This window comes from Podarcis cretensis, assembly GCF_951804945.1.
Source record: "Podarcis cretensis genome assembly, chromosome: 2".
Lineage (NCBI taxonomy): Eukaryota > Metazoa > Chordata > Lepidosauria > Squamata > Lacertidae > Podarcis > Podarcis cretensis.
Window position 1 is genome coordinate 10,507,118 of NC_137171.1, and position 25,794 is coordinate 10,532,911.

Sequence of the window (25,794 nt, forward strand, 5' to 3'; positions counted from 1 at the left end):
ATCGCCAGCCGTGGGCAGGGATTGCCGTTTTGCTTGTTTTTGTTTTGGAGAATGCCAAGCGTAACGTGCAGCATTTTAATAAACTAAAAATAATAATTTTAATTTGGGGGCTGTTTTTTAATCAGCGTCTGGATGATTTCTGGCAATGCGTTTCATTCTTTTAATATAGAAGCTGCCATGGGAGGGGTGGGGTGTTTTTTTAAAAAAACCCTTAAAGGTGGCTAATAAATATTTTGGATAAATAACTGAACAAGCTAAGCAGAGATTGCAAACAGTGGTGTGGAAAATGGTAGTGTTTACTGAGGTGGTCAACCCTTGACTGGGCTATATTAATTCAGGAGGCGGGTGTGGTTTCACATAACTGAATGTCTCTCCTTAAACATTTTTAGAAAGCCCTTAACACAGAGCACTGGAGTTCCGTCGTACCTGACATATTCATTTCCTACGTGGGTTTTCTAAAATAGTCAGCTCAGCCACTTCTTGCAGTCTGAAGGGGTGCAGTCTTGGCCCAGGCTGTCTGAGAACTAGGCCTTATTTGGTTTGGCCTTAAGTACCAGTTTTAAAAAAGAAATTAAAGAAAATCAGATATCCTGGAAATCAGGATATCTGTTAGAGAAGTCTTGCCTCAGCCCAGACAAAGGTTTTGGGTGTTAAGCTCTGGTTCCTCAAGGATGAGAAACCTTCCATGTGATGAGAAATTATCTTTGAATGTTCCAGGACTGAGCAGAATGGTGAGCAATGTGAACTTGCTTAGGGCAGTGATCTCTCTTGGGGAGAGAGCCTCGCTCCTTTCTTGACCAAGAAAAAGAAGAAAAGCAAAAGTCCCGTTTACCTACCTGGATTCAAATCCCAGCTTCAGCCATAAAGCGCTGTTATAAGAATTTTAAGGTCCCAAATATAAAATAAGCGTTCATAAATGTACAGGCAAACACATACATAAGTATATATAAACCATGTGTCTGAAATAGTACAGGAGGTAAAGGTAAAGGTACCCCTGCCCGTACGGGCCAGTCTTGACAGACTCTGGGGTTGTGCGCCCATCTCACTTAAGAGGCCAGGGGCCAGCGCTGTCCGGAGACACTTCCGGGTCACGTGGCCAGCGTGACATCGCTGCTCTGGCGAGCCAGAGTCGCACACGGAAACGCCGTTTACCTTCCCGCTGGTAAGCGGTCCCTATTTATCTACTTGCACCCGGAGGTGCTTTCGAACTGCTAGGTTGGCAGGCGCTGGGACCGAGCAGCGGGAGCGCACCCCGCCGCAGGGATTCGAACCGCCGACCTTTCGATCGGCAAGCCCTAGGCGCTGAGGCTTTAACCCACAGCGCCACCTGCGTCCCTAGTACAGGAGAGCAATCCTGAAACCATTTTGACTCTCCCAGTGACCTCAAATATTTCTCTGCAAGGAGGAAGGAAATGGGAAAGCCTTGTATTTTGCTTACCTGTCTTTAGGACGTATTTGAGTACGAATAGGGTGAGCCAGTGACCCGGATTCAAGTATTTACCATCACAAAAGAATGGCCAAGCTGCCCAGGTAAAGCAATCAGTGACCATTAACAGATACCCTGGCAAACAGGATTTCTGCTGTCGACCGCCTCCTGTGATGTATTTCTGCTGTAGACCACCTCCTTCTGTGATGTATGTATGATGTTTAGCAGGCTGGCCTTGGGCTGCTACAGGGTGGGCAATTTCAAGAGGGTTGCACACCATTGTTCTGGGTTCCTCCTCGCTCCTGCATGTGGTGAGTGGGGACCCTGTTGCAACGGTTTAATAAAGATCAAGCTTACTAGCTGCTGTGTTTCTCAGTATTCTCTGGTTGGCCTCTGTTGTTTTCTCCTACCAATAGGGAACCCACTTTAGGACTCTTGGATATCCTATAAGGGAAAAGGAGCTGTTTTTTTCCTATAACAGCGCAATTGGCGAATTTGAGTCAATCACGCTCTCTCAGCCTAACCAATCTCATAGGGTTGTTGTAGGAATAAAGGAGGGTAGTCCTGTCCACCGACACCCCAGCCTTGCTCCTTTGTGGTAAGGTGGGATATAAATGTAATTAGTTGTTGGCCTCTGTCTCAGGAGACCGTGGAGGAGTGCGCCTTTGGGGGTGAAGTCAAACCATTGGAGAGTTAACAGTGCCTGTTGTGGCTGCGGAGAGAGACTGACATGGGACAGACATGTTTTATTGCAGCTGGGGCAGGATGAAGATGTCTGGTTGTGCTGCTGTACAGGCAACCCACGATTTGCACAGGGATTGCGTTTGTCCCCTGTGTGCGCATAAGCCCACCCCATCCTGCCCCCCATTACTCTCCTCTTCAAGGTCTAAAATGACCCACACGTCAGTGGCCCCGTGTCAATTGAACATGCATGAAAGGGTTGCCGCCAGTAGTAATAGTAATAGTAATAGTAATAGTAATAGTAATACAAAATAAAAAAATTCCTTCCAGTAGCACCTTAAAAATGGCTTACATTTCTTGTAAAGTAGCTGTTCTATTACAAAGAATTTCAGAAATAGACTGAAAAGAGAAGCTGCTGAATTGCAACTTATTACCAAACTTAAAACCATGGAGAGACCTGGTCTGAACAGAGACATTGGATTCTTATCTCATTATACATGACAAAGCCATTTTTCACCTTTTCACCCCTTGCTTTTTCCTGTAAGACCTATTGCAGTCGTTAAGAGTCGTCACCAGGCTCATCACAGCTATCTGCCAATCACCCAATCCCACCACCCTTCTGAGTAATACCCCTCCCCACCTTCTCACTATATAGAAGGGTCTGGTGACTTCTGTTTCAGTGTATCTGAAGAAGTGTGCATGCACACGAAAGCTCACACCAAGAACTAACTTAGTTGGTCTTTGAGGTGCTACTGGAAGGAATTTTTTTATTTTGTTTTGACTATGGCAGACCAACACGGCTACCTATCTGTAACTAGTAATAGTAATAGTAATAGTAATAGTAATAGTAATAGCAGCAGTTTGATCAGATATTATCCAGAGTTTGCAACTAACTGCAGTGTGGAGGTGCCCGGTGACTGTGGCAGATAACCAGCCACAGATCGAAATGAGCAGGATTGTGCAAGCTCTAACCCTAAAGCATGACGCACGTGGGATATATAAGTGTTCTTTATTCCTACAGCGAGAAGAGTTCTGTGAAGCCCAAGTTCCAATGGAAGAGTCGGAATGTATTGATTAATTAAACAACTTTCTAAAGTATTCCCACGCCGTAATAGAAATCTGGAAGAATTTCAGCAGTTCCTCCAAGATCACATGGACTTATGAGAGACAAGAAAAACCTAAGTGAGGCTTCCAGAACCAGGAAGGAAATCAAAGTGTGTGCCAGTCAGATGGGAGGAGTGATCCCTGACCAGGGAGGTGCCATTAATGGAATGGCAGATGTCTTAAACAGGTAAATTGATCTATTTGATTGTGTCATCTCTGAACCAGAAGGGAGAAACCAACTGCAAGTCACACACAGAATAGGTTGTTTAGGTTCCAGAGAATTCCTACTTCCGAGTTTCTTATTTTACTCACCCACTAAAAACACCCCCTCCACTTTTTGCAGCCCTACCTAGGAATGTGGTTTGTTTAAATGACTTGAACAAAATGTGAAAGTGCTAGAAACCAACAGTTTAGCATCTCCTGGTAATCCTGTTTTTGTGCTGTCAGTTCTGGGTCTGCAAAATTCAAATTCTGCTGCACCAAGCAAATGGAATGGATCACTTGGCGTAATCATAACAGCAAGCCTACGTCTGTGTACTCAGAAGTGAGTTCCATAAAGTTCAACAGACTTTACTCCCAGGTAAGTAGGTGAGGAAGCCGATTTCTGGTTTTTGTTTTTTTTTAGTTGGACCATTTATTTCGCAAAATGTAACAGAAACACAGAATTAAACGAAAGTGCCCAAGCTACTCAGTGTCATTCCTAGCAGTGCAACTCCCTCCAGTTCCCCACATGCTCTCAAGGGAAACCACCCCACAGGCAGCCTCAGTTTCCCCAGGAGCCGGCCAGCCCCCCTCTTGGAGGAAAAGGTCTACCCTACACTCTCGGCTGGTGAGGAGGGGCAGAGGACCCTGGAGAGAAGAGCAGGACGTGGATTCAGCAGCAACAGGACCCTCTCCTCCTCCTCTGCTGGCTATAGGAAAGAGGAGGAGGAGGAGGAAGGGGGATTCTGCCTATTTGGCCGGTCTCTCCAGGGTCCTTTTGCACCGCACACTTTGCACACACAACAACTTGGTCCGTGCAGGTGCCATAGCAAAGGCACACATGATCATGGTTCTTCTAGGCTCAGGGGATCAGGCTCACGGCTATGTCCACATTTTGCTCCTTCAGGGGGAGAAATCAACACAGTGCATGAAAATCTTTAGCAACCTCCCCACCTGCCAACGTGCTTCCCAGCAGTTAAGTGACTTCTCCAAACCTTCCCTTTCCTTCCACACCCCTCTCTCACTTCAGAGCCTTCTGTTCTGCAGTGCTTGGAAGGCTGAACGCCCAGTCTTCAAAGATTCACCGATATGAATGATTAGGAGAGAAACTAGAAAGGCGGCGGCTGTACCAAAGACAATTTGCACCAGAATTTTAAGTAATTATATAAACCTTGGGATATACTGATTTTGATCACTGTACAAAGATCCTACGAGAACACGGAAGTTTCAAAGTTCATTCCAGGCCTCTGGAAATTCTGGTGGACAAGTCCTGAAGATGTTTCTTGACCTTGTAGCCCAGCTCCTTGGTCTTCTCCTCCAACATGGCGGTCTTCTCCTTGTTGCGGCTGAGATGCTCCTCGTCTCCCATCCCTTCGATGTGCCTCATCTTCTGGTGCGAAATCTCCAGCTGCTTCTGGTAATGGTGGTGCTTCTCCACCTTCGCTTCAAAGTGTTTGAGCTCTTCCCGAAGTGATTCCAGCTCTTTCTCTGTGAAATTGGTGGATTTCGCCAGATCCCACAAGTCAATCACTCGGGGCTCCTCAAATTCGCTCGAGTCGTCATAGCCCTGGTGGGTGACCCTGCGCAGCCGCTCAAAGCCCTGGTTGATGCTGTGCAGCTTCTCCTTGAGCTCAGAGTGCTTCTGGTGCAGCAGGTCGTGCTTGCGGGGAACCTCCTCCTCTTCCAGGCCAGAGATCATGTTCTTGTGGATGTCTTCTGTCCGACTGACGGTCTCCAGCAGGATGTTGTAGTCCTGGACTTTCTCTTTGTGGTGCCTGAACTCCCTCCACAGCTTGTCCAGCTCTTCCTCGGTGAACTTCCCTGAAGTTTTGGCCTTGTTCCAGAGCTTCTCCAGCCGGGGATCATCGAGCACATCGTTCTCCAGGCTGCCTTTGATGTAGTTTGTGTCTCCCAGCTGCGCGTCTTTCTTCCCATCCATCCCATACTTGGCCAGAATCACATTTAGATTGCGCCTGAGCTTGGCTTCCTTCTCTCCGTCCTCGTCCAGCCCTTCGGCCTTCAGTTTCTTCCAGCTCAGCTCATCCTTCTCCTGAATTTTTAGATCACTGTGTAGCTCTGCCAATTTAACAGCAGAGAGGTGGAGCCGCTGCGCCTTCGCCCACACCTGGCTCAGCTTGACCAGGCGGAATTCCGCGGGGGGCGCCGCCGCCTTCTCCGCCGCCGCCGCCTTGGCCTCCTCGTTGGCCTCCCGCGAGTACTTGCCTCCCGCCGCCGCCTGCACGGCCAGCGCCGCCGCCGCCGCCAGGAAGACCCGATTTCTGGTTTTGATACTTGCGCAAAAGGCACAGAACCTGAATGCCCCAAGCCCTGGAACTGTCATTCCACCTCTTCTCTGATTTCTGCAGGTATTGCTTGCTAGATGGTGTGTGTGTGTAAATCTCTAACTTTTGTATGGGTGGAACCCATTTTCCTGACCCCTGTTGCCTCTGGCCTTCCCACCACTGGTGTGCACCCCCCCCCAGCCAATTATGCAGGAGGGGATGTGACCTTAGACTAAAAAAGACACCTCAATCACAACCAACACCAAGCCCTGCCTAAGATGTCATTACCAAGGCTAACTCCCACCCAAAGAGAAGTATTGCTTTGGCGCTTGTCTTCGGTTATTTCAGCAGCTGATCTGTTGGTACTATGCTTGGGAAATAGTTAATAAATCCTTAAAAGCAGGGGCAGTAGCAACTGTTTTGGGTCCTGAACACTCCTGCTCAAGTTGCAGAAAACAGTGCAGTAAAAGGAGACAGAGATAATGGCTGCAATTAAAGGTAAAGGTAAAAGACCCCTGACAGTTAAGTCCAGTCGCGAACGACTCTGGCGTTGTGGCGCTCATCTCGCTTTACTGGCAGAAGGAGCCGACGTTTGTCCACAGACAGTTTTTTCCAGGTCATGTGGCCAGCATGACTAAGCCGCTTCTGGTGGAACCAGAGCAGCGCACAGAAACACTGTTTACCTTCCCGCTGGAGTGGTACCTATTTATCTACTTGCACTTTGACGTGCTTTCGAACTGCTAGGTTGGCAGGAGCTGGGACCGAACAATGGGAGCTCACCCCGTTGCAGGGATTCGAACCGCCGACCTTCTGATCGGCATGCCCTAGGCTCAGTGGTTTACAGCATAGTGCCACCCACGTCCTGTATGGCTGCAATCAGCCATGCAAAATAAGACAATAAAAATGCACCGGCACTAACTAGCGGTTCTCAACCTGTGGGTCACCAGTTGTTGTTGGACTACAACTCCCATTATCCCTGAGCTCTGGCCTTGTTGCTAGGGGTGATGGGAGTTGTAGGCTGTGTACTTTGGTAGGAAATACCACCCATAACATGGGTTTAGACAGATGGGTGTCAGGACGGAGAATTTCCATTCACCATGTCCATTAAAGGGACTATTATTAAGACAACTCTTTGGAAGAAGCCACCAACCATGATCTGACCTAGCGACAAAACAAAAGAATCTGAAGAGGACCAGAAAGCTCTTAGAACAGGGTGACGTACGTGCATCTCTGGCCAACAAGGGGTGTCTAAGGTGGAGGGAGGATGCCAGGAAAAAGAGACTTTTTTCTTCCAAAGATGTCCCTGCACTCTGGTTTCCCACTCACTAGCCCCCACCACCACTGAAACAGTGACGAGACTCAGTAAGAGCCAGAAACCAGATACATCAAAAACTGTGGTCATGTTGCATTTTGGTCAGTGCGAAACAGACAGGAAGAGGGGACAGCTGGGGACACAGTAGGTTAATGGGGGAGATCCCACGTGGCTCCTCATCGCAGTAGTGACCACTTGATCTGTTCCTTTGCTGACTGCAGCACCTGCAGACGGAAGTTGAAGGATTCAGATTTTTTTCAGCCTGCAGGATTCGGTTGAAACACACTCTCCACTAACCCAACCCTTTTGTGGTTAACAGGAAACACCTTGGTGGCAAATGCCTTAAATACTATCTGGAAAAGGATTCGTACTGCATGCACACATACAAACATTGCCACCACCAGCCACAGCTGTACATCACTAAAAATGCATATTCCCCTGTGACACTTCTGGAAAGGGGCTGAGCGACTTGCTTTTTCCAAAATGCAATGCCTGATATCTAAAAGCACTGGGGGCATTTCCTATGCACTGCACTTAAGCTCAGCCCTTTCACCAGCCAAGATTCTGCTTAGGCTCCCTTTGGCTTGTGAGATTTAATCAACAGGTCTCCATACTTATTTCTATAGCCATAAGGACTAAGAAGATTGGGTTGCTGTTCTTTCTTTTTTTGGCAGGCAAGAATATCAGCATATTAAATTCTGCATCAGACGCCAAAAACGTATTTGTGGGATGCAATAGGCAGACGTCTACTCCTAGCATGCCTCCTCAATTATTATTTATTTTACTTCATAAAATTTATATACCGTTTGATTGTAAAAATCTCAAGGTGATTATTAGTGTTCATCTGGCAACAAGGATAAAAAGATGAACACCAAAATAGGCCAGAATCATACCACATTATGATCAAATCAAGATCCAAATGCAAGGGTAAACAGAAATGTTTTTGGCTGGCACATCAAGTTAAACAAAGTTGGTGCAATATCCCAGAAGCTTCAGGGAAAAGGGGAGGGGGAGGAGACATGTAGAAAAAGTGGTACCAGCAGCATTTAATGAAAGGTACCCAGTGAGATCTAGGCAGAAGACTTACCTGTGACACTGTCTGCTCTGTAAGAGGGACATCCTCTCCCTGAAATACAAAGAGGGGAAACCACAAATTCAATGGTGTGCAGAAATAATAAAGCAATTGAAAGCAGGCCTGACTGCAGGATGCTGTATACAGACTTTCAGCCTGATACAGCAAGGCTCTTCTAGATCTACTGACTCCTGAAAGGAGATCCCACTCCTCTCTACTACATATCTGCTCTTGAGTTCTCAGCTCCTACCCAGGAGTTATGCATTGCTCAGAAATCTACCGCCCAATGTCACTTAGTCTAACCACTAACCAGATTACCAGCAGCAGCCTCCTCTTCCTTCCCCCCATCAACCTATCGTATTTTTCGCTCCATAAGACGCACCTGACCATAAGACGCACCTAGTTTTTAGAGGGGGAAAGCAAGAAAAAAAAATTATGCGTAGAGCATGCAAGCAGCTCTCGCTGTTCTTGCTTTAAAGAAAGCAAAGTGAGAGCCGCTTACATGGCTTCTCTCCCGCTTTGGGCAGCTCTCACTTTGCTTGCCCATCCCTCCTCCCACCTCGCTGTAAAAGAGGAGGAGGAGACACTTGTTTGCTTTACAGTGAGGCAGGAGGAGGGATGGGCAAGCAAAGTGAGAGCTGCCCAAAGCAGGACAGAAGCCATGAAAACGGCTCTCGCTTTGCTCGCTCCCGTCCGTCCCTCCTCCTGCTTCGCTGAGAAGCCAGCAGAGCAAGAGCCGCTCAGCGCTCCCTTTAAAGAGCCGCGCCAAGCCTGTGTGTGGCTCTTGCTGGCTTTTCCGGGATGTAGGGAAGGGACGGAGGGCAGCCCGTCTGCCCTTTCTCCCACCTCAGGGAAAAGCCAGCAAGAGCCGAACACAGGCTCGGCGCCACTCTTTAAAGGGAGCGCTGAGCAGAGCCTCCTGCCTGCATTTGCTCCATAAGACACACACACTTCCTCCTCTACTTTTTAGGAGGAAAAAGGGCGTCTTATGGAGCGAAAAATACGGTATGCAATTTGGCTTAAAAATATATTTTATTAGATTTCAAATATGTTAAGGGGGGGGGAAGAAAACAACATATACCAAAAAAAAAAAAAAAACCCACACCCATCTCCCCAACTCTGCAATTGGTTGATTTCTTTTGTCATAAAATGGGTTCTGTGCCCTTCAGCGGGGACAGAGGTCAGCAGAGAGGTCATGCCTACTGAAGAGGCATTCAAGGAAGAAGAGGAGAGATGGGTTTCACTTACCCGCACAGCAACTCTATGTAGTACCTGCTGGGGGTCACTCTCAAGAATCACCCTGTAAGAGATGAAGAAGCAATCACTCACTCAGCTGGGCTACGGTCCAAGGGCAGGGCAGGAGCAATAGAAGAGTCATGCAAATGCAAGGGCCACCATTAAGAATGCACATTCTGTCAACGCACGCACACACATACACACATGTATCAGAGCCTGAAAAGAGCTGCGAGAAATCAAGAAGTTTAGCGTAGTTGCTGGACTTACCCGCCATCCACAATTTCATCCACTGCCAGGAAAAGGCCCTCCATGTTTTCCATAAGTGCTCGCTTCTCCACATTCTTCCTACAGAAGGACAAACCAGATTCTGCTCAGTTGAGAAGCTGAGCGTCTAGGTCTCATCTTACCACGCGGGGCATCTCACAACCTAGCTCACTGTCAGAGCCTTAGGCCCCTTACTCAGACGTGCCCCACATTTAAAAGCTTTGCTGTGCAATCGCAAGGACGATGAAGGGGCTGGGTGAGATGCAATGAGGCTTTAAAAGGGATTTGGGCAAATTCCTGGAGGATAATGAACCACAAGTGGGGAGACTGCCGTTACACTCATGTGTTGCTTGAGAGTTCCCCCAGGCATCTGGTTGCACATCTGGCTGTGAGAACAAGATGCTGAACTAGATGGGATTTTGGACTGATCCAGCAGGGCTCTAATGACTAGCAACTTGATGATAATCTCAGGATTCTTTAATTCTGCCCCGGATACCAGGGCCTGTACCCTGAACCATGGGACACACAAAACCATACCCAAAGGCCTTCCTTTAAATGGGGCATGAGCATACACATGTATTATGCACCACCACCACCACCACCCACACAAAGAAATTGCAATTCTACAGTAATAAAAGCCGTATTCCAGAACCTAAATAAATATGGACAAGTATGTATTTAATACAGGAGCAGGGGGGTTGGAGCTCCCTCCCAGCTCAGATTAGAAAGGCCCTCTCCCCAATTGAGCTTCAGTTGTCTGACCAAGACCTTTCCTTTTAAGTAGACATTTTAAGGAATTTTTCTGTTTTTAAGACTACTTGTAATTGATTTTATCCATTGTATGCTTCTAGTAATTTTTATGTACGCCACTTACGAGATGTCGGCAATTAATTATCTTCAACAAATAAATATATACTATAGTTAAGGCAAGCAGTGCAATCATCTATTCATTGCCATGAATATATTCCACTTCTGCTTAGACGTGGGTTAGGAAGCCAGAAGATGTGATGTGTATGTAAGGTTTTAGTTCGCCTCTAGCAGCTTCTAACCACCCCAATACTTCCCTTCTAAAGAACAAAAGCCACAATTTTTAGAGGCTTGATTCTGTGCTTTTACTGTGACACAACAGACACGCCTAGCACATCATCTTTATTATTGATGAAAAAGGAAAAAGGCACGACAGGACCCATATCCTGCACATCTGCCTCTGCCAAGGAAACCTTCCCTCTCTACTCACATGTGGCTGCCAGCTGGACCCTTTTATATGCTCTTATCCCAGCTTACACACCTTCCTGAATAACCCATAACTGAGGTTGCAATCCTAAACTCACTTATATGTGGGAGTATATCCCACCGAACTTCAATGGGCCTTTTTAATCTGTTGAAGACAAGTCTTCATTATTCTGAGTCCAATTATAAATAACTATTTACATCATAAAACATGATGAGATGATACTATGAGGCAGCAGCTAAATGTGTTGCCCAAATTAAATTGCCCAGGGAAAATGTATTGGTCTGTAAGTGCTGGTGCCAGCCTTTATTTCTGGGTAAACATGCACGGTATAGCACTAGGGGTCACTTAATCCATTTTGGAGACAGGAGGCTGAAAATAGACTTTCAATTGATTTTATTGTGACTTAAAACATCCGGAGGTTGGGGGTGGAATCCAAACAATGAAGTACTTTTTTTTTCTTCACTTCCAACACATTAAAAAATTAGGAAGCGCTTTTGTTCTCAGTGGTGTAAAAGGTAAAGGTAAAGGTACCCCTGCCCGTACGGGCCAGTCTTGACAGACTCTGGGGTTGTGCGTCCATCTCACTTAAGAGGCCAGGGGCCAGCGCTGTCCAGAGACACTTCCAGGTCACGTGGCCAGCGTGACATAGCTGCATCTGGCGAGCCAGAGCCGCACACGGAAACGCCATTTACCTTCCCGCTGGTAAGCGGTCCCTATTTATCTACTTGCACCCGGAGGTGCTTTCGAACTGCTAGGTTGGCAGGCGCTGGGACCGAGCAGCGGGAGCGCACCCCGCCGCAGGGATTCGAACCGCCGACCTTTCAATCGGCAAGCCCTAGGCGCTGAGGCTTTAACCCACAGCGCCACCTGCGTCCCTCTCAGTGGTGTACCCAACCCCAAAATGAATGCATTTGAGGCACAAAAAGAATTCCCACATTTCACCCTGTGCAACCATCTCAGCTACTACCAGAAAGCAGATTCTTACCGCAGCATCTGACTGAGTGAGTCGAAGAGACAGTTCAGCACAGCCATTAGCATTAGCTGCAAAGGAGAAGACAAAAGTTTCAGAGCAAAGGAACCACACACACATGCACACAATCCATGCAATCGCATACACAAGTGGCTCAAGGCAAAGCTGGCTTTGGAGCAATTTGGGGGGTAATTCCTACAGGGCAATAGCATGGCACTGATTGCCAGCACCCCCACCCACCCCAAGGACATAGAAATCCAGGCTCTTCTTGCTCTGTTGAAGGCATCCCTCTTAAAGCAGGGCTATGAAATCCATGCCCTCAATATTCTCTACAACTCCCATCAACCTCTCACTATCAGCCATGCTGGCTGTAGCTGATGTTAGGTAGAGTCACACAACAATTGAAGAACCACACATTCCCCACCTCTGCCTTCAAAGACTCCTGTGAGACTGTCAACTATTTTCAGGGAGGGTGGAGGAGTTCAACAAATCTCCCTCGCCTCAGCACCGCAGTAGCAATCAGCGTTGCAAGCATGCTTTGTACTAGAGAAGAAGCCAAGGATCTCAAACAGCCCAAAGATCATGACCGACATAACCTTCAGCAGGGAAGCCAGGATAGTCAAACCCACCCATGAATCATTTCTGCAGAAAAGCCTCTTTGCCACTTAAGTATATGCACACCTCATTTTCATAGGAGCTGCCGATGACGTAGAAATACAGGTCAATGCTGCTCTTGTAAACAACTGTCAGTCCCTCTAGGAGAGCAATCTCACCTAGGCGGAGAGAGAGAGAAAAGGAATAAAATAACAAAAATAATAAGAGCTAGAAGAGAACATGAAGACTACAAGAAAAGCAGCACTCTTCGAATTTTTCTCAATAGCTGCTAAGCAAGAAAGCAACATCCAGAGTCCTCACAAAATCTTTGGGCAAGTTTGCACCGCTATAGGAAGATCTACCTGATTCAGGAGAGGGGGGTTGCTGTTTAAATTGGACTACAGTCTTTTAACTGGCAGCACTTGCTGCATAGTGCAGACACCGCCAGCAATCATGGCCACATGCAGCACACATTTACACAAACAAGGTGCACTCTGCCAAACATCCAAGTGCAGAATCCGCTGACTGAATTGCGCTAGCTCAGCTGCACAAGCACAAATAGAACAGCTTCTTTATGAGAAGGAAAACTGAATGAAATGTCTTCTTTCAAGTGTTATCGCTGCTGCTTATGGCCTCCATGCACTCTGGAAGAGGCTGGAGGAGACTGAATTCGACTGGAATGTCGTTTCTTAATTTAGAATAGAGTCAGTTTTCCCCTGATGAAGAACATTTATATTCAAAATACATTGGGGTATGTCAAAGATCTGCTTCTTTATCAATCTTTCTTGTACTGTCATTTTGATTTCTCATCACATACTAGTGTAGATGCTGCTCTCCAATCAAAGCAAAGCCACTATAATCATGGTTATACACCCATGGAGCAGCCAAACAGCTGCGGAGCAGGTAAAACTTTTGCCACCTCCCTGCTCTGCATTTGCTGCTGCTGTCTTTGCAAGAGAGGAGAACTGCTGGACTACCCCTGGAGGAGGACTCGCATCAATATTCACCCACTCCAACCTCTGGGTGGAGTGGGGAGTATTTTAAAAACCAGATAGACAAACAAAGAAAGCCATGTAGATGTGTCTGAGTCTTCTGGGTGAAGGATTCCAGGGGGAGCCCTGTTTTAAATATGCATGTATATACAGTGGTACCTTGGGTTAAGTACTTAATTCATTCCGGAGGTCTGTTCTTAACTTGAAACTGTTCTTAACCTGAAGCACCACTTTAGCTAATGGGGCCTCCTGCTGCCGCTGCACCACTGCTGCATGATTTCTGTTCTCATCCTGAAGCAAAGTTCTTAACCCGAGGTACTATTTCTGGGTTAGCGGAGTCTGTAACCTGAAGCGTCTGTAACCCGAAGTACCACTGTATTGCAGTCCCAGGTGCCTTCTCCCATCATGCTCCCCAGCGGAACCTACTATCTGTCCGGTGAGTTTTGTTGAAAATATTCTTCTCAAAGGCCTTCTGCTCCTTGACAGTGGGGTAGGTGTCATCATAGTACTGCAGGGGAAAAGAAAGTATGCTTGTTACATGAGAGGCAGGCGACCCAAACCACTTGTCAGGGTCAACTGCTGCTCATGCGAGCTGCACAAACATGACACTCAAACATTTATTTATTAAGCTTTATATTTTGTAAAGTTGTCTGTGCCTTTGAACAACTCCTAAGAGATCCCCTACAATACAAGAACGGCTAAGGAATATTTGGGAAATCTTTTTAGTGACAAAACTATGAAAGAAGAGCAATAAGCAACAAAAAGGCAATATTTATATAAATTTTATCTCCCTTTAGAGGGAATAAAATAATGACCAGATAGTACTATACAATTCTTTTTCACCAATATGATCTTTCGCTCTTACCACCTAATTTTTGCGAAAGCATTCAAAAATCTAATTCTTTATCCTTCCACTTAACTTAAGCTCTTAAAGCACAGGAAAATGCTATCATGAGGCAATCCAATGGGACTACGTAAGTGACAAACCAGAGGCTCTCTCTGAGCTATATAAAATATACATATAGTAACGAAATTTTGTGTGATGGTTCCTGAGATCAAGGAGCAGGTTTTTGTCTATGTTTGGATACAAACTGGACACTGTTTTGAATAAAAATAGCAGAATGAACCTTTCAAAATTGCACTGGGTTTTGGGCGCTTCTTAGAATTCCTGAGCAGCACTGAGCGCAAGGCTCCTAGTCTGCCACACACACACAACACAAGTAATAGTGTTAGTTTCCCATCATAACAGCTCTCACAGAAAAGGCTAAAATGCAGGACACTTTCCTATTTTATACAGCGGCAGAGGCAGAAGCAGAGTCCTCTGGTGAGTGTGTGGCTCAGCGGGGATTTTAACCCAGGTCCCACAGCCTCCCCCCCAAAAAAAAAGTGGATTATGTCACCTGAAGGAGCATCTCCACCCCCATCGTTCTGCCCAGACACTGAGGTTCAGCGCTGAGGGCCTTCTGGTGGTTCCCTCGCTGCGAGAAGCCAAGTTACAGGGAACCAGGCAGAGGGCCTTCTCGGTTGTGGTGCCCGCCCTGTGGAACTCCCTCCCACCAGATGTCAAAGAGATAAACAACTATCTGACTTTTAGAAGACATCTGAAGGCAGCCCTGGGCGGTTTCCAACAAAATATTAAAATACAATAGTATGTTAAACATTAAAAGCTTCCCTAAACAGGGCTGCCTTCCTGCAAGGAAGATTTTGCCCAAATAAATGGAGCCTCCAGATGCTGTTGGACTACTCCCATCAGCCAGCAGGGCCAATGGACAAGACGAGATGGATGCTGGACATCTGGAGGGTCACAGGTTCTCCACACTCCCGCGTAAAGGAGTGCCAGGTATCAGAACACACCGGATAGGCGTCTACTAGCAAGAGTTAAGATAGATCACATGCTGCCTCAATGAGCACGGGTGACTGGACTAATGTCCTTCTTGTTCAGAAAGCAGGGGCTCAGTTAACAGTCCATAAGAGCTCCCCAGTTCTCAATGACAACTCTGCCAGGCTGCTTTGCTCAGGCCCCTTACAGCCTTGTACCTTCCCGCTCCTTCCAGATCCCCCTGAAAACTTACCTTGGCAAACAGACGGTCTCCATCGTTGTCCAAGATCAGGATGGCTTTCACAGTGTAGAGAGATGGCTCCTGCAAAGGAAAGCACAATGTCTCAGGTCCATTCAAACAACACCATGTGCTGCTTCCTCCGACCGCAGCCTGACTGCTGACCTACCCAGGGGTAGGACTACAGCTTCTGATGGGTGGCCCTAAGAGCTGTTACAAGAAGGAGGGCTGTGCATATACTATGCTCCTCCATACCAATTCCTCCAGGCTGGCAGCAGTGTTTGAAATTAGGCAGGCGCCAGGCTTGTTTTGCTACTGGTGCAGGTCCAATTGCAACTACGTGGAGATTTCTGTGTGCCAAGCTGGCAGGAGCAAACCTCTGCTTTGCTCCATAGTTAATACCATTTTCATTTTCACTGTGTGTGTGCTTCCTTCTTGCATACTGAAACAAGTGAATTGTTGCAAGAGCAAGCTATAGTCAAGCAATTTAATTGAGATCATAGAATTGTAGTGTTGGAAGAGATCCCAAGGGTCATTAAGTCCAACCCCTTGGTGAATAAACATTCCATTGTGGCGTCCGCAACCTAGACTGAAGGTGCCATTTGGCACGTAGCTTATATACCTGAATTTTTAACACTGCAGAGCTTGTAACACACTCAGTGGTTCCCATGTCTGACAATATTGAAGGCAACCACACTACACCAAACAGCAGCTCACAATGAGCTCCAGATCAGGTATCAGCTTGTCAGGACTAGGACCATAGTCTAGGACCTAGATAGCCCAAAATGCAGAGCAAATGTCACATCCCTATCCCAAGGTAAAGGAGAGATTAAGAATGTGTTGTATGTAAAAGGAGAAAATGGAGGCCACCTCCCTGCCATGTCTGCGGCTGAATGAGATTCTGCGGCTTAGTGCTTACAAGGAGGGCATGCTTGGGGCAAGAGAAAGGACCAGAAAGAGATGCAGCTCCTCCGTGCTGGACGCTTGAAAGCTCTCGAGACAAAGTTCTGTGATGCACTGACTTCCACATAGCCACAGTCGGAGTGTATAACAGAACTTCACCTCAAGTGCTGCAACAGGAGCTGCAGGCTCATCTATGGAGTAGACTCTGGCAGGCGGATCCACCACTCCACAGAAACTCTACGTCTGGCCACCCCATTCCAAACAACTGACTGAGACAGCACTACGCATGACTTTTCTCAAATTTTGAGACAGCCATAGGAACAGAAGGTTCTCTTATCTCTGAATCACCTAGACAGGACCCATCATAAGAGCAGCCAGCCATCATTCTACTGGAGAACAGCCTGGGTCTAATGCAGAGCTTTTCATACAACGGTCTGAAGGATCCAGGGATTCCTCAGAGATCAGTAATGGCAACCAAGCATTCCTGAATGACAGCTCACCCACCACTACCTAAATTATCTACTAACTTTCAGACCTGCTCTAGGGTGCACTTTCAGTTCATGCAATGGTGAAGCCCAACAGGACTGGCCAGCACTCTGCACAGAACTGAGTGAACACCTTAAAACTCTTCCCAGAATCATTTGCAAGAAGCAAGAGCTCTTTGGTGACCAATACTGAAACACGTTACCCAGCAGGTGAGTCCATTTGAAGAGGGATCTGTGAAGCTAGACAGCATGAAAACCACTGCTCTCAAGGTCTCCATTTTACAAAGGGGGTCTCACTGTTCCAACAGAAATTGCATGCCTCACACCATAAAACGGAAGAGAAGAAAACAGACCAGGTCTTCCTCTCTCTCTCTGACATGCATACACACACAGAGTGGCTCATCCATTATCATGTGGATGAGCAATAATGTAGACAAATTTAGAATCTCCTTCTGTTGCCTTCGTCCTTATTCGCACACGTACATACATAAATTTGCCTGGCAAACTTTGCAGGCAGGCAGATGTGCAGAGGGAAATTTCCTACTCTCCTATCATATTTCACCAGTCCCCTGGGCAATGGCTGTTTTACAGCACAAATCCTTGCTTTGCAGTAAGAATAAGGGGGTCTAAACTCCCCCCCCCCATGAAGGCCTGTGAAAATTGTAAGTGCAACATGTCAATGCCCCAAAGCTAAGCAGACAATTTGCTATACAAATACTGTCAGAGGAATACCCCCATCCCTGACCTAGATTGAATGAAGCCACAGATGAGATGGGCAAAAGTAAGAATAGATGCTTACCATACAAGCATCAGAGGAGAATTTATACATCTCTTTGCCAGAGAGACAAGCTTCTACTGGAGAGGTAGCTAATAAACACACATTTTAAATCTATAATGAGCGCTGACTGGAAGGCCAGAAGCGGCATAAATTCCTCTCTGGAGGCTTCCAGTTCAAGCCACGGGCTGCCTCGAGCAATCAACCATTAAAACAAGACGTTAAGAGTTACTGCACAGTTTATTCTGATCATTTAATTCTGAAGTTTCAATAAATTAAACTTCAATCAATTAAACTAGGTGTGCAACGGCCCAGATGGTCAGCACGATAGCAGCAGCATTGCCATAAAGATTTTACAGCTGCCAGGACCTCGCGGAAGGGGAGCATTTGGCAAGGGAGAGGAGACGACAAGAAATATGTCCGTGCTGGGTTTTATCTGCAAGAGGCAATTGGGAGAGCCACGGGGAGGAGGCAGGGCTATTCCCATCGAGGGAATGCACAGCTCGCAAGCCAAGCCAAGGCATTTCCTCCAAAGAGAGAAAGCATATTGCAAGGGTGCTGCTACCCCAAATCACACCACACCAAACCTAGCAATAGCCACGTGCTGCACAGCAAAATGGCATCCGGTGTCTTTGCCAATGCAGTTGTGCTGCTGAACTTAAAAATAAATTCAAATCCCAAATCCTCTCCTCAGCAGGTGATGGCACTGGCAGGTTTTTTTTAAACTGGATATCCCAGTTGCAGTTCATTGGCGTCAGAAAAGGTTTTGCCTTTTGCCCTCCAGATGCTGTGGAACAACCAACTCCCATCACCCCTGACAACGCTGATGGGAACTGGAGGACCACAGGTTCCTCAACCCAGAGTCAGCATATCTCCCACTCCTCCAAGAGCTTCGCAAACAAATGACTTCTCCACCCCCCGCCCAAAAAAAGACTGAGGATGGAGTTTGCTTCACATTCAGGATCTAATCAATCACCAAAATCAGGGATGAGGAGTTTTCTCCCAATTGACTCCAATCTTCTGTATAGTTTTTATTTGAAGGGAGGAGTGGGCTGGGGAGGTAAGAAAACTATTTTAGCTACAGTGTTCAAAAGGCAATTTGATGTACTGTGCCTTGCAGCTGAGTCCAAAGTCAGCCCCACTGAGTTAGGCTTGCTTCAAATTAAGTGTGCATAGCACATGCTACAAAATGCAGCGCTTCCTATAAGTGGATGGTTCTCACCACATAGATCAAGGGTCAGCAAACTTTTTCCGCAGGGGGCCGGTCCACTGTCCGTCAGACCTTGGGCAGGGGGACGATGAAGGCTGGCTCCAGAGAGGGGCTGCTTAAAATGGTGTTCAGCCAACAAAGCCCAGCCGTTCCTCCTCTAGGCAGGGTGGGGAGAAGCCAGGGGGAGGGAGGGAAGAGGCAGCGCCACCACAGTGTGTGGGGGGGGGGTTAAAAATGGCGCAGCCCGAATGATCAGAATCCCCACACCGATCCACATGGCGATTCCCGGACCATCCATGGGCCGGATCTAGAAGGCAATTGGGCCAGATCTGGCCCCCAGGCCGTAGTTTGCTGACCCATGACATAGATTCACAATAGCCCCAACTAGCAACACAGAGACACTGTATGAGCCTGCTATTTAAGCCCCCTCTACTGCACTAAAAAAAAAAAAAGCCCATGTAAAGTTAGTCAGGTTTCCTCTTGTGCAACACAAAACTGTATGGGCAGTCCTTTTAAAATGGGCCAAGGTCTTCAGATTCTGGCCTATTTTCACTAAAGTGTCAAACCTGTGTCTGTGCTGTACAGTTTCAGACCAAAGGTGCAGACCCCACCTGACTAAATATTCCTGTTGTTGTTGTTGTTTAGTCGTTTAGTCGTGTCCGACTCTTCGTGACCCCATGGACCAGAGAACGCCAGGCACTCCTGTCCTCCACTGCCCCCCGCAGCTTGGTCAGACTCATGCTGGTAACCTCGAAAACACTATCTAACCATCTCGTCCTCTGTCGCCCCCTTCTCCTTGTGCCCTCCATCTTTCCCAACATCAGGGTCTTCTCCAGGGAGTCTTCTCTTCTCATGAGGTGGCCAAAGTACTGGAGCCTCAGCTTCACAATCTGTCCTTCCAGTGAGCACTCAGGGCTGATTTCCTTCAGAATGGAGAGGCTTGATCTTCTTGCAGTCCATGGGACTCTCAAGAGTCTCCTCCAGCACCATAATTCAAAAGCATCAATTCTTCGGTGATCAGCCTTCTTTATGGTCCAGCTCTCACTTCCATACATCACTACTGGGAAAACCATAGCTTTAACTATACGGACCTTTGTTGGCAAGGTGATGTCTCTACTTCTCAAGATGCTGTCTAGGCCTGTCATTGCCCTTCTCCCAAGAAGCAGGCGTCTTTTAATTTCGTGGCTGCTGTCACCATCTGCAGTGATCATGGAGCCCAAGAAAGTAAAATCTCTCACTGCCTCCATTTCTTCCCCTTCTATTTGCCAGGAGGTGATGGGACCAGTAGCCATGATCTTCGTTTTTTTGATGTTGAGCTTCAGACCATATTTTGCACTCTCCTCTTTCACCCTCAATAAAAGGTTCTTTAATTCCTCCTCACTTTCTGCCATCAAGGTTGTGTCATCTGCATATCTGAGGTTGTTGATATTTCTTCTGGCAATCTTAATTCCGGCTAGGGATTCATCCAGCCCAGCCTTTCGCATGATGAATTCTGCATATAAGTTAAATAAGCAGGGAGACAAAATGCAGCCTTGTCGTACTCCTTTCCCAATTTTGAACCAGTCAGTTGTTCCATATCCAGTTCTAACTGTAGCTTCTTGTCCCACATAGAGATTTCTCAGGAGACAGATGAGGTGATCAGGCACTCCCATTTCTTTAAGAACTTGCCATAGTTTGCCATGGTCGACACAGTCAAAGGCTTTTGCGTAGTCAATGAAGCAGAAGTAAATGTCTTTCTGGAACTCTCTAGCTTTCTCCATAATCCAGCGCATGTTTGCAATTTGGTCTCTGGTTCCTCTGCCTCTTCTAAATCCAGCTTGCACTTCTGGGAGTTCTTGGTCCACATACTGCTTGAGCCTTCCTTGTAGAATTTTAAGCATAACCTTGCTAGCGTGAGAAATTAGTGCAATTGTGCGATAGTTGGAGCATTCTTTGGCACTGCCCTTCTTTGGGATTGGGATGTAGACTGATCTTCTCCAATCTTCTGGGCACTGCTGAGTTTTCCAAACTTGCTGGCATATTGAGTGTAGCACCTTAACAGCATCATCTTTTAAAATTTTAAATAGTTCAGCTGGAATACCATCACTTCCACTGGCCTTGTTATTTGCAGTGCTTTCTAAGGCCCATTTGACTTCACTCTCCAGGATGTCTGGCTCAAGGTCAGCAACCACACTACCTGGGGTATATGAGACATCCGTTTCTTTCTGGTATAATTCCTCTGTGTATTCTTGCCACCTCTTCTTGATGTCTTCTGCTTCTGTTAGGTCCTTTCCACTTTTGTCCTTTATTATGGAAATCTTTGTACGAAATGTTCCTTTCATATCTCCAATTTTCTTGAACAGATCTCTGGTTCTTCCCATTCTATTGCTTTCCTCTATTTCTTTGCATTGCTTGTTTAAGAAGGTCTTCTTGTCTCTCCTTGCTATTCTTTGGAAATCTGCATTCAATTTCCTGTATGTTTCACGATCTCCCTTGCATTTTGCTTGCCTTCTCTCCCCCGCTATTTGTAAGGCCTCATTGGACAGCCACTTTGCTTTCTTGCATTTCCTTTTCATTGGGATGGTTTTCGTTGCTGCCTCCTGTATAATGTTACGAGCCTCCATCCATAGTTCTTCAGGCACTCTGTCCACCAAATCTAAATCCTTAAACCTGTTCCTCACTTCCACTGTGTATTCATAAGGGATTTGACTTAGATTGTATCTTACCGGCCCAGTGGTTTTTCCTACTTTCTTCAGTTTAAGCTTGAATTTTGCTATAAGAAGCTGATGATCTGAGCCACAGTCAGCTCCAGGTCTTGTTTTTGCTGACTGTATAGAGCTTCTCCATCTTTGGCTGCAGAGAATATAATCAATCTGATTTCGATGCTGCCCATCTGGTGATGTCCATGTGTAGAGTCGTCTCTTGTGTTGTTGGAAAAGCGTGTTTGTGATGACCAGCTTGTTCTCTTGACAGAACTCTATTAGCCTTTGCCCTGCTTCGTTTTGATCTCCAAGGCCAAACTTGCCAGTTGTTCCTTTTATCTCTTGACTCCCTACTTTAGCATTCCAATCTCCTATAATGAGAAGAACATCCTTCTTTGGTGTCACTTCTATAAGGTGTTGTAAGTCTTCATAGAATTGGTCAATTTCAGTTTCTTCAGCACCAATAGTTGGTGCATAAACTTGGATTACTGTGATGTTAAAAGGTCTGCCTTGGATTCGTATTGAGATCATTCTATCATTTTTGAGATTGCATCCCAGTACAGCTTTTGCCACTCTTTTGTTGACTATGAGGGCCACTCCATTTCTTTTACGGGTTTCTTGCCCACAGTAGTAGATATGATGGTCATCCGAACTGAATTCACCCATTCCCGTCCATTTTAGTTCACTGATGCCCAGGATGTCAATATTTATTCTTGCCATCTCATTTTTGACCACCTCCAACTTACCCATGTTCATGGTTCTTACATTCCAGGTTCCTATGCAATATTTTTCTTTACAGCATTGGACTTTCCTTTCGCTTCCAGGCATATCCGCAACTGAGCGTCCTTTCGGCTTTGGCCCAGCCGCTTCATCAGCTCTGGATCTACTTGTACTTGCCCTCCGCTCTTCCCCAGTAGCATGTTGGACGCCTTCCGACCTGAGGGGCTCATCTTCCAGCGTCATAACTTTTATATGCCTGTTGTCTTTGTCCATGGAGTTTTCTTGGCAGGGATACTGGAGTGGCTTGCCGGTTCCTCCTCCAGGTGGATCACGTTTGGTCAAAACTCTCCACTATGACCTGTTCATCTTGAGTGCCCTGCTCGGCATAGTTCATAGCTTCTCTGAGTTCTTCAAGCCCCTTCGCCACGGCAAGGCAGTGATCCATGAAGGGGAAATATTCCTACAGCCACACAAAAATTCCTTCCTCATAATAAAGCCGAGATGACCAGGTGAATAGTTGTACAGCAAAGCCTTTCCCCCAACATCTATTATTATAATTATTTATATATTGATTTTTTTTATTTAACAGAATGTATATATTACTTGATTGTAATAAAACCTCGAAGCAATTTACATAAAAAAACACATTAAAATGATCAGTAAAAACAATTAAAAACATTTTATAGCAGCAAAAGTTTAAAGCATGTCAACAGCTACATATCTGCATAGGCTCACCTAAATAAAAATGTTCTAGGTGCTGAAAAGAGTGCAGGGGAGGTCAATAGGCAGGGAGTTCCAAAGTGTAGGTGCTGCCTATATTGCTCAATTTCTCACCACTGCAGAACAAGTACTATGTGGCACCTGAACAACACTAGTTTTGGTTTTCCACCATACTAATTTCCGATCAGCAAGGACCTTTTTTTCATGAGGAAGCTTTTGTGTGCAGTCTGAAGTGGAATACTCCACTCACTAACTACCTCAGTGAGAACTAGGACAAGACTTTTTGCAGGCCCAATCTAAACTTCAGTATAGATACAACTAGCTCTCTGACCACTCTAGGACAATGTCTCAGCATAATGCGTTTTCTGGAGTCTAGAAAAGCAGGGGATTTGGATTTGTGATGCTGTGGGTTTCCTGTGTAACTCGGGGAAGTTACTGCTTCAATCGTGGCCAATCATGTGGCCTAACAGATGTTACTGGACTCCAGTTTCCATCAGGCAATGTGGCCAACAGTTGAGGGTGATGGGAATGGTAGTCCAACATCGTCCAGAAAGCTGCAGATTCCTCAGCCCTGTTAAACTGGAATCAGCTATAACAATCCTCGATTCTCTTCACATATTTTTGTGAGGATGAACCAAATTAGGGGGTCTTAAGGATTGTGGCAAAGGGACACGGGTGCTTGCCAATCAGAAGGTCGGCGGTTCAAATCCCCACGACAGGGTGAGCTCCCCTTGCTAGGTCCCTGCTCCTGCCAACCTAGCAGTTCGAAAGCACGGGAAGGTAAATGGCATTTCCATGTGCTGCTCTGGTTCGCCAGAAGCGGCTTAGTCATGCTGGCCACATGACCCGGAAGCTGTACACCAGCTCCCTCGGCCAGTAAAGCGAGATGAGTGCCACAACCCCAGAGTCGTCCCTTTACCTTTAAGGATTGTGGCACGCAAGGGTGAGCAGAAACAAAAATTAATAAAAATGTTAAATTTGAATGGCGGCCCTCAGCTAAACAGCAGAAGGAAACAAATTCTCATGGGGGCAAATGTTGTTTATTTGTGCTTCATTTCTGTTTGTTGCATTAGTTCAGCTCAGTCATCCAACATTCAGGACTACAACTCCCATCACCCCCTGACCATTGGCCACACTGACTAGGGATTTTGGAAACTGGAGTTCAAGAACCTCTGGAGGGTACAGTTGGGAAAGACTGCACTAGGTGCATTGCCTTTCCTCCAAGGAGCTTAATTCACAATACATGGATGTCAGGGAACTGCCATCAGTACTGCAGGGGGAGAGCAAAAGCCAGAGGGATTCCAGAGAGCGTCCAAGGATCGGGAGGAGCAGCCCATCTTCTGGGGAAGAGAATCAGCGTAGCACCAGTGGAGAAGGGGGGCAGCTGGGGGAAGTGGCGACGCGGTCTCATGACTCCTATTGTTCAGCCCGGACACTGAGATCCAGTGCCGAGGGCCTTCTGTCAGTTCCCTCATTGCGAGAAGTGAGGTTACAGGGAACCAGACAGAGGGCCTTCTTGGTAGTGGTGCCCACCCTGTGGAACACCCTCCCTTCAGATGTGAAGGAAAAAAGCAGCTATCCTATCTTTAAAAGACATCTGAAGGCAGCCCTGTTTAGGGAAGTTTTTAATATTTAATGCTGTACTGTTTTTAACATTTGATTGGGAGCCGCCCAGAGTGGCTGGGGAAACTCAGCCAGACGGCGGGGTATAAATAATAAATTATTATTATTATTATTATTATTATTATTATTATTATTATCATCACATTACGTAACATCATAGCCTCTTATTTTATCTCTTTGGCTCAACTGAGCCTAGTGACTTCCCTCCTTCCCGTCTACAGTGGTACCTCGGGTTAAGTACTTAATTTGTTCTGGAGGTCTGTTCTTAACCTGAAACTGTTCTTAACCTGAAGCACCACTTTAGCTAATGGGGCCTCCCGCTGCCGCTGCATGATTTCTGTTCTTATCCTGAAGCAAAGTTCTTAACCTGAAGCACTATTTCTGGGTTAGCGGAATCTGTAACCTGAAGCGTATGTAACCCGAGGTACCACTGTAATGGTTTACAAAATTAAACTTTGCATCGTTACATTTCATTTTGTTTCTTACACACACAGACAAATATATATATATATACATACATATGTACATATATAGATACACACACACATATATATAGATAGATAGATATATATATATACATACACAGAGAGAGAGAGAAAGGAAGTAAGTTCTTTTTTCTTTTACTAGGGCACAGAATGGGAACGAGCGTTTCACCCCTGCCTTTCCTATCAATCCCCACAGTAGAATTTCACAATAAAATGGACTAAATAGTCCTTTGCCTGCAGTTGAATCCGTTTGCTCTACACCTTCAGGAGACAGGACAGCAGGGGCAGCTCTGCTGTCTGCCATACGGGCCGGCCCAGCCTCTTGGAGGCCCCCGCCAGGTAGCTGGGCCTGGGCCCCGCCCGAAGAACCGAGCCCGAGCCTCAGGAGGCCCCAGCCGAAACCTGCCAGCCGCCTGCCCGTCTCCATAGCAACGGGCGCCCCCCCCCCCAGCAATTCCCCCTCGCCCCTTCGGCTCCTACCAGGATCAGCGCCTCCATCTTGGTCGCCCCGGTGCCGACGTGGAGCATCAGCCGCGTCTGCCAACGGCATTGGCTGGCCCCGCGCCAATCTTTTCCCCAGAGCCCGCCCCCTCCCTCCAACTCGGCCGCTCATTGGCTTGTGCTCGCTTTCCTCGGCTAACCTGCCCGTCCCGCCTCCCTACCTTTTTCATGTCCAGCGAGTCGGCGAGTTTCTAGGGAGAGGGCGTGGCTCACCTCGAAACCCCGCCTCTTGCCCGCGATTCGACAAAAGGGCTGTCGGTCACTTT

General features: G+C 46.7%; 1 protein-coding gene and 1 pseudogene across 3 annotated transcripts; both read right to left on the minus strand.

Annotated features, from left to right (window-relative positions):
• Positions 1 to 3,825: 3,825 nt before the first annotated feature.
• Positions 3,826 to 5,753, minus strand: LOC307209797 (alpha-2-macroglobulin receptor-associated protein pseudogene; annotated as a pseudogene). The gene has a single exon. The product of its transcript is annotated as an alpha-2-macroglobulin receptor-associated protein pseudogene (transcript).
• A 1,322-nt stretch (positions 5,754 to 7,075) lies between these two features.
• Positions 7,076 to 25,784, minus strand: COPZ1 (COPI coat complex subunit zeta 1). 2 transcript variants are annotated; one of them, XM_079966944.1, is made up of 9 exons: positions 25,690 to 25,784; positions 15,441 to 15,509; positions 13,795 to 13,876; positions 12,464 to 12,555; positions 11,798 to 11,853; positions 9,582 to 9,659; positions 9,327 to 9,378; positions 8,094 to 8,132; positions 7,076 to 7,230 (listed from the first exon to the last, which is right to left on the minus strand). In XM_079966944.1, exons 1-9 carry the CDS (start codon positions 25,696 to 25,698, stop codon positions 7,183 to 7,185), a joined length of 525 nt encoding a protein of 174 aa, XP_079823070.1. In that variant the 5' UTR covers positions 25,699 to 25,784; the 3' UTR covers positions 7,076 to 7,182. The 2 variants fall into 2 exon arrangements, with proteins under 2 accessions (XP_079823070.1, XP_079823069.1); XM_079966943.1 differs by lacking the exon at positions 25,690 to 25,784 and adding an exon at positions 25,508 to 25,646.
• Positions 25,785 to 25,794: the final 10 nt, after the last annotated feature.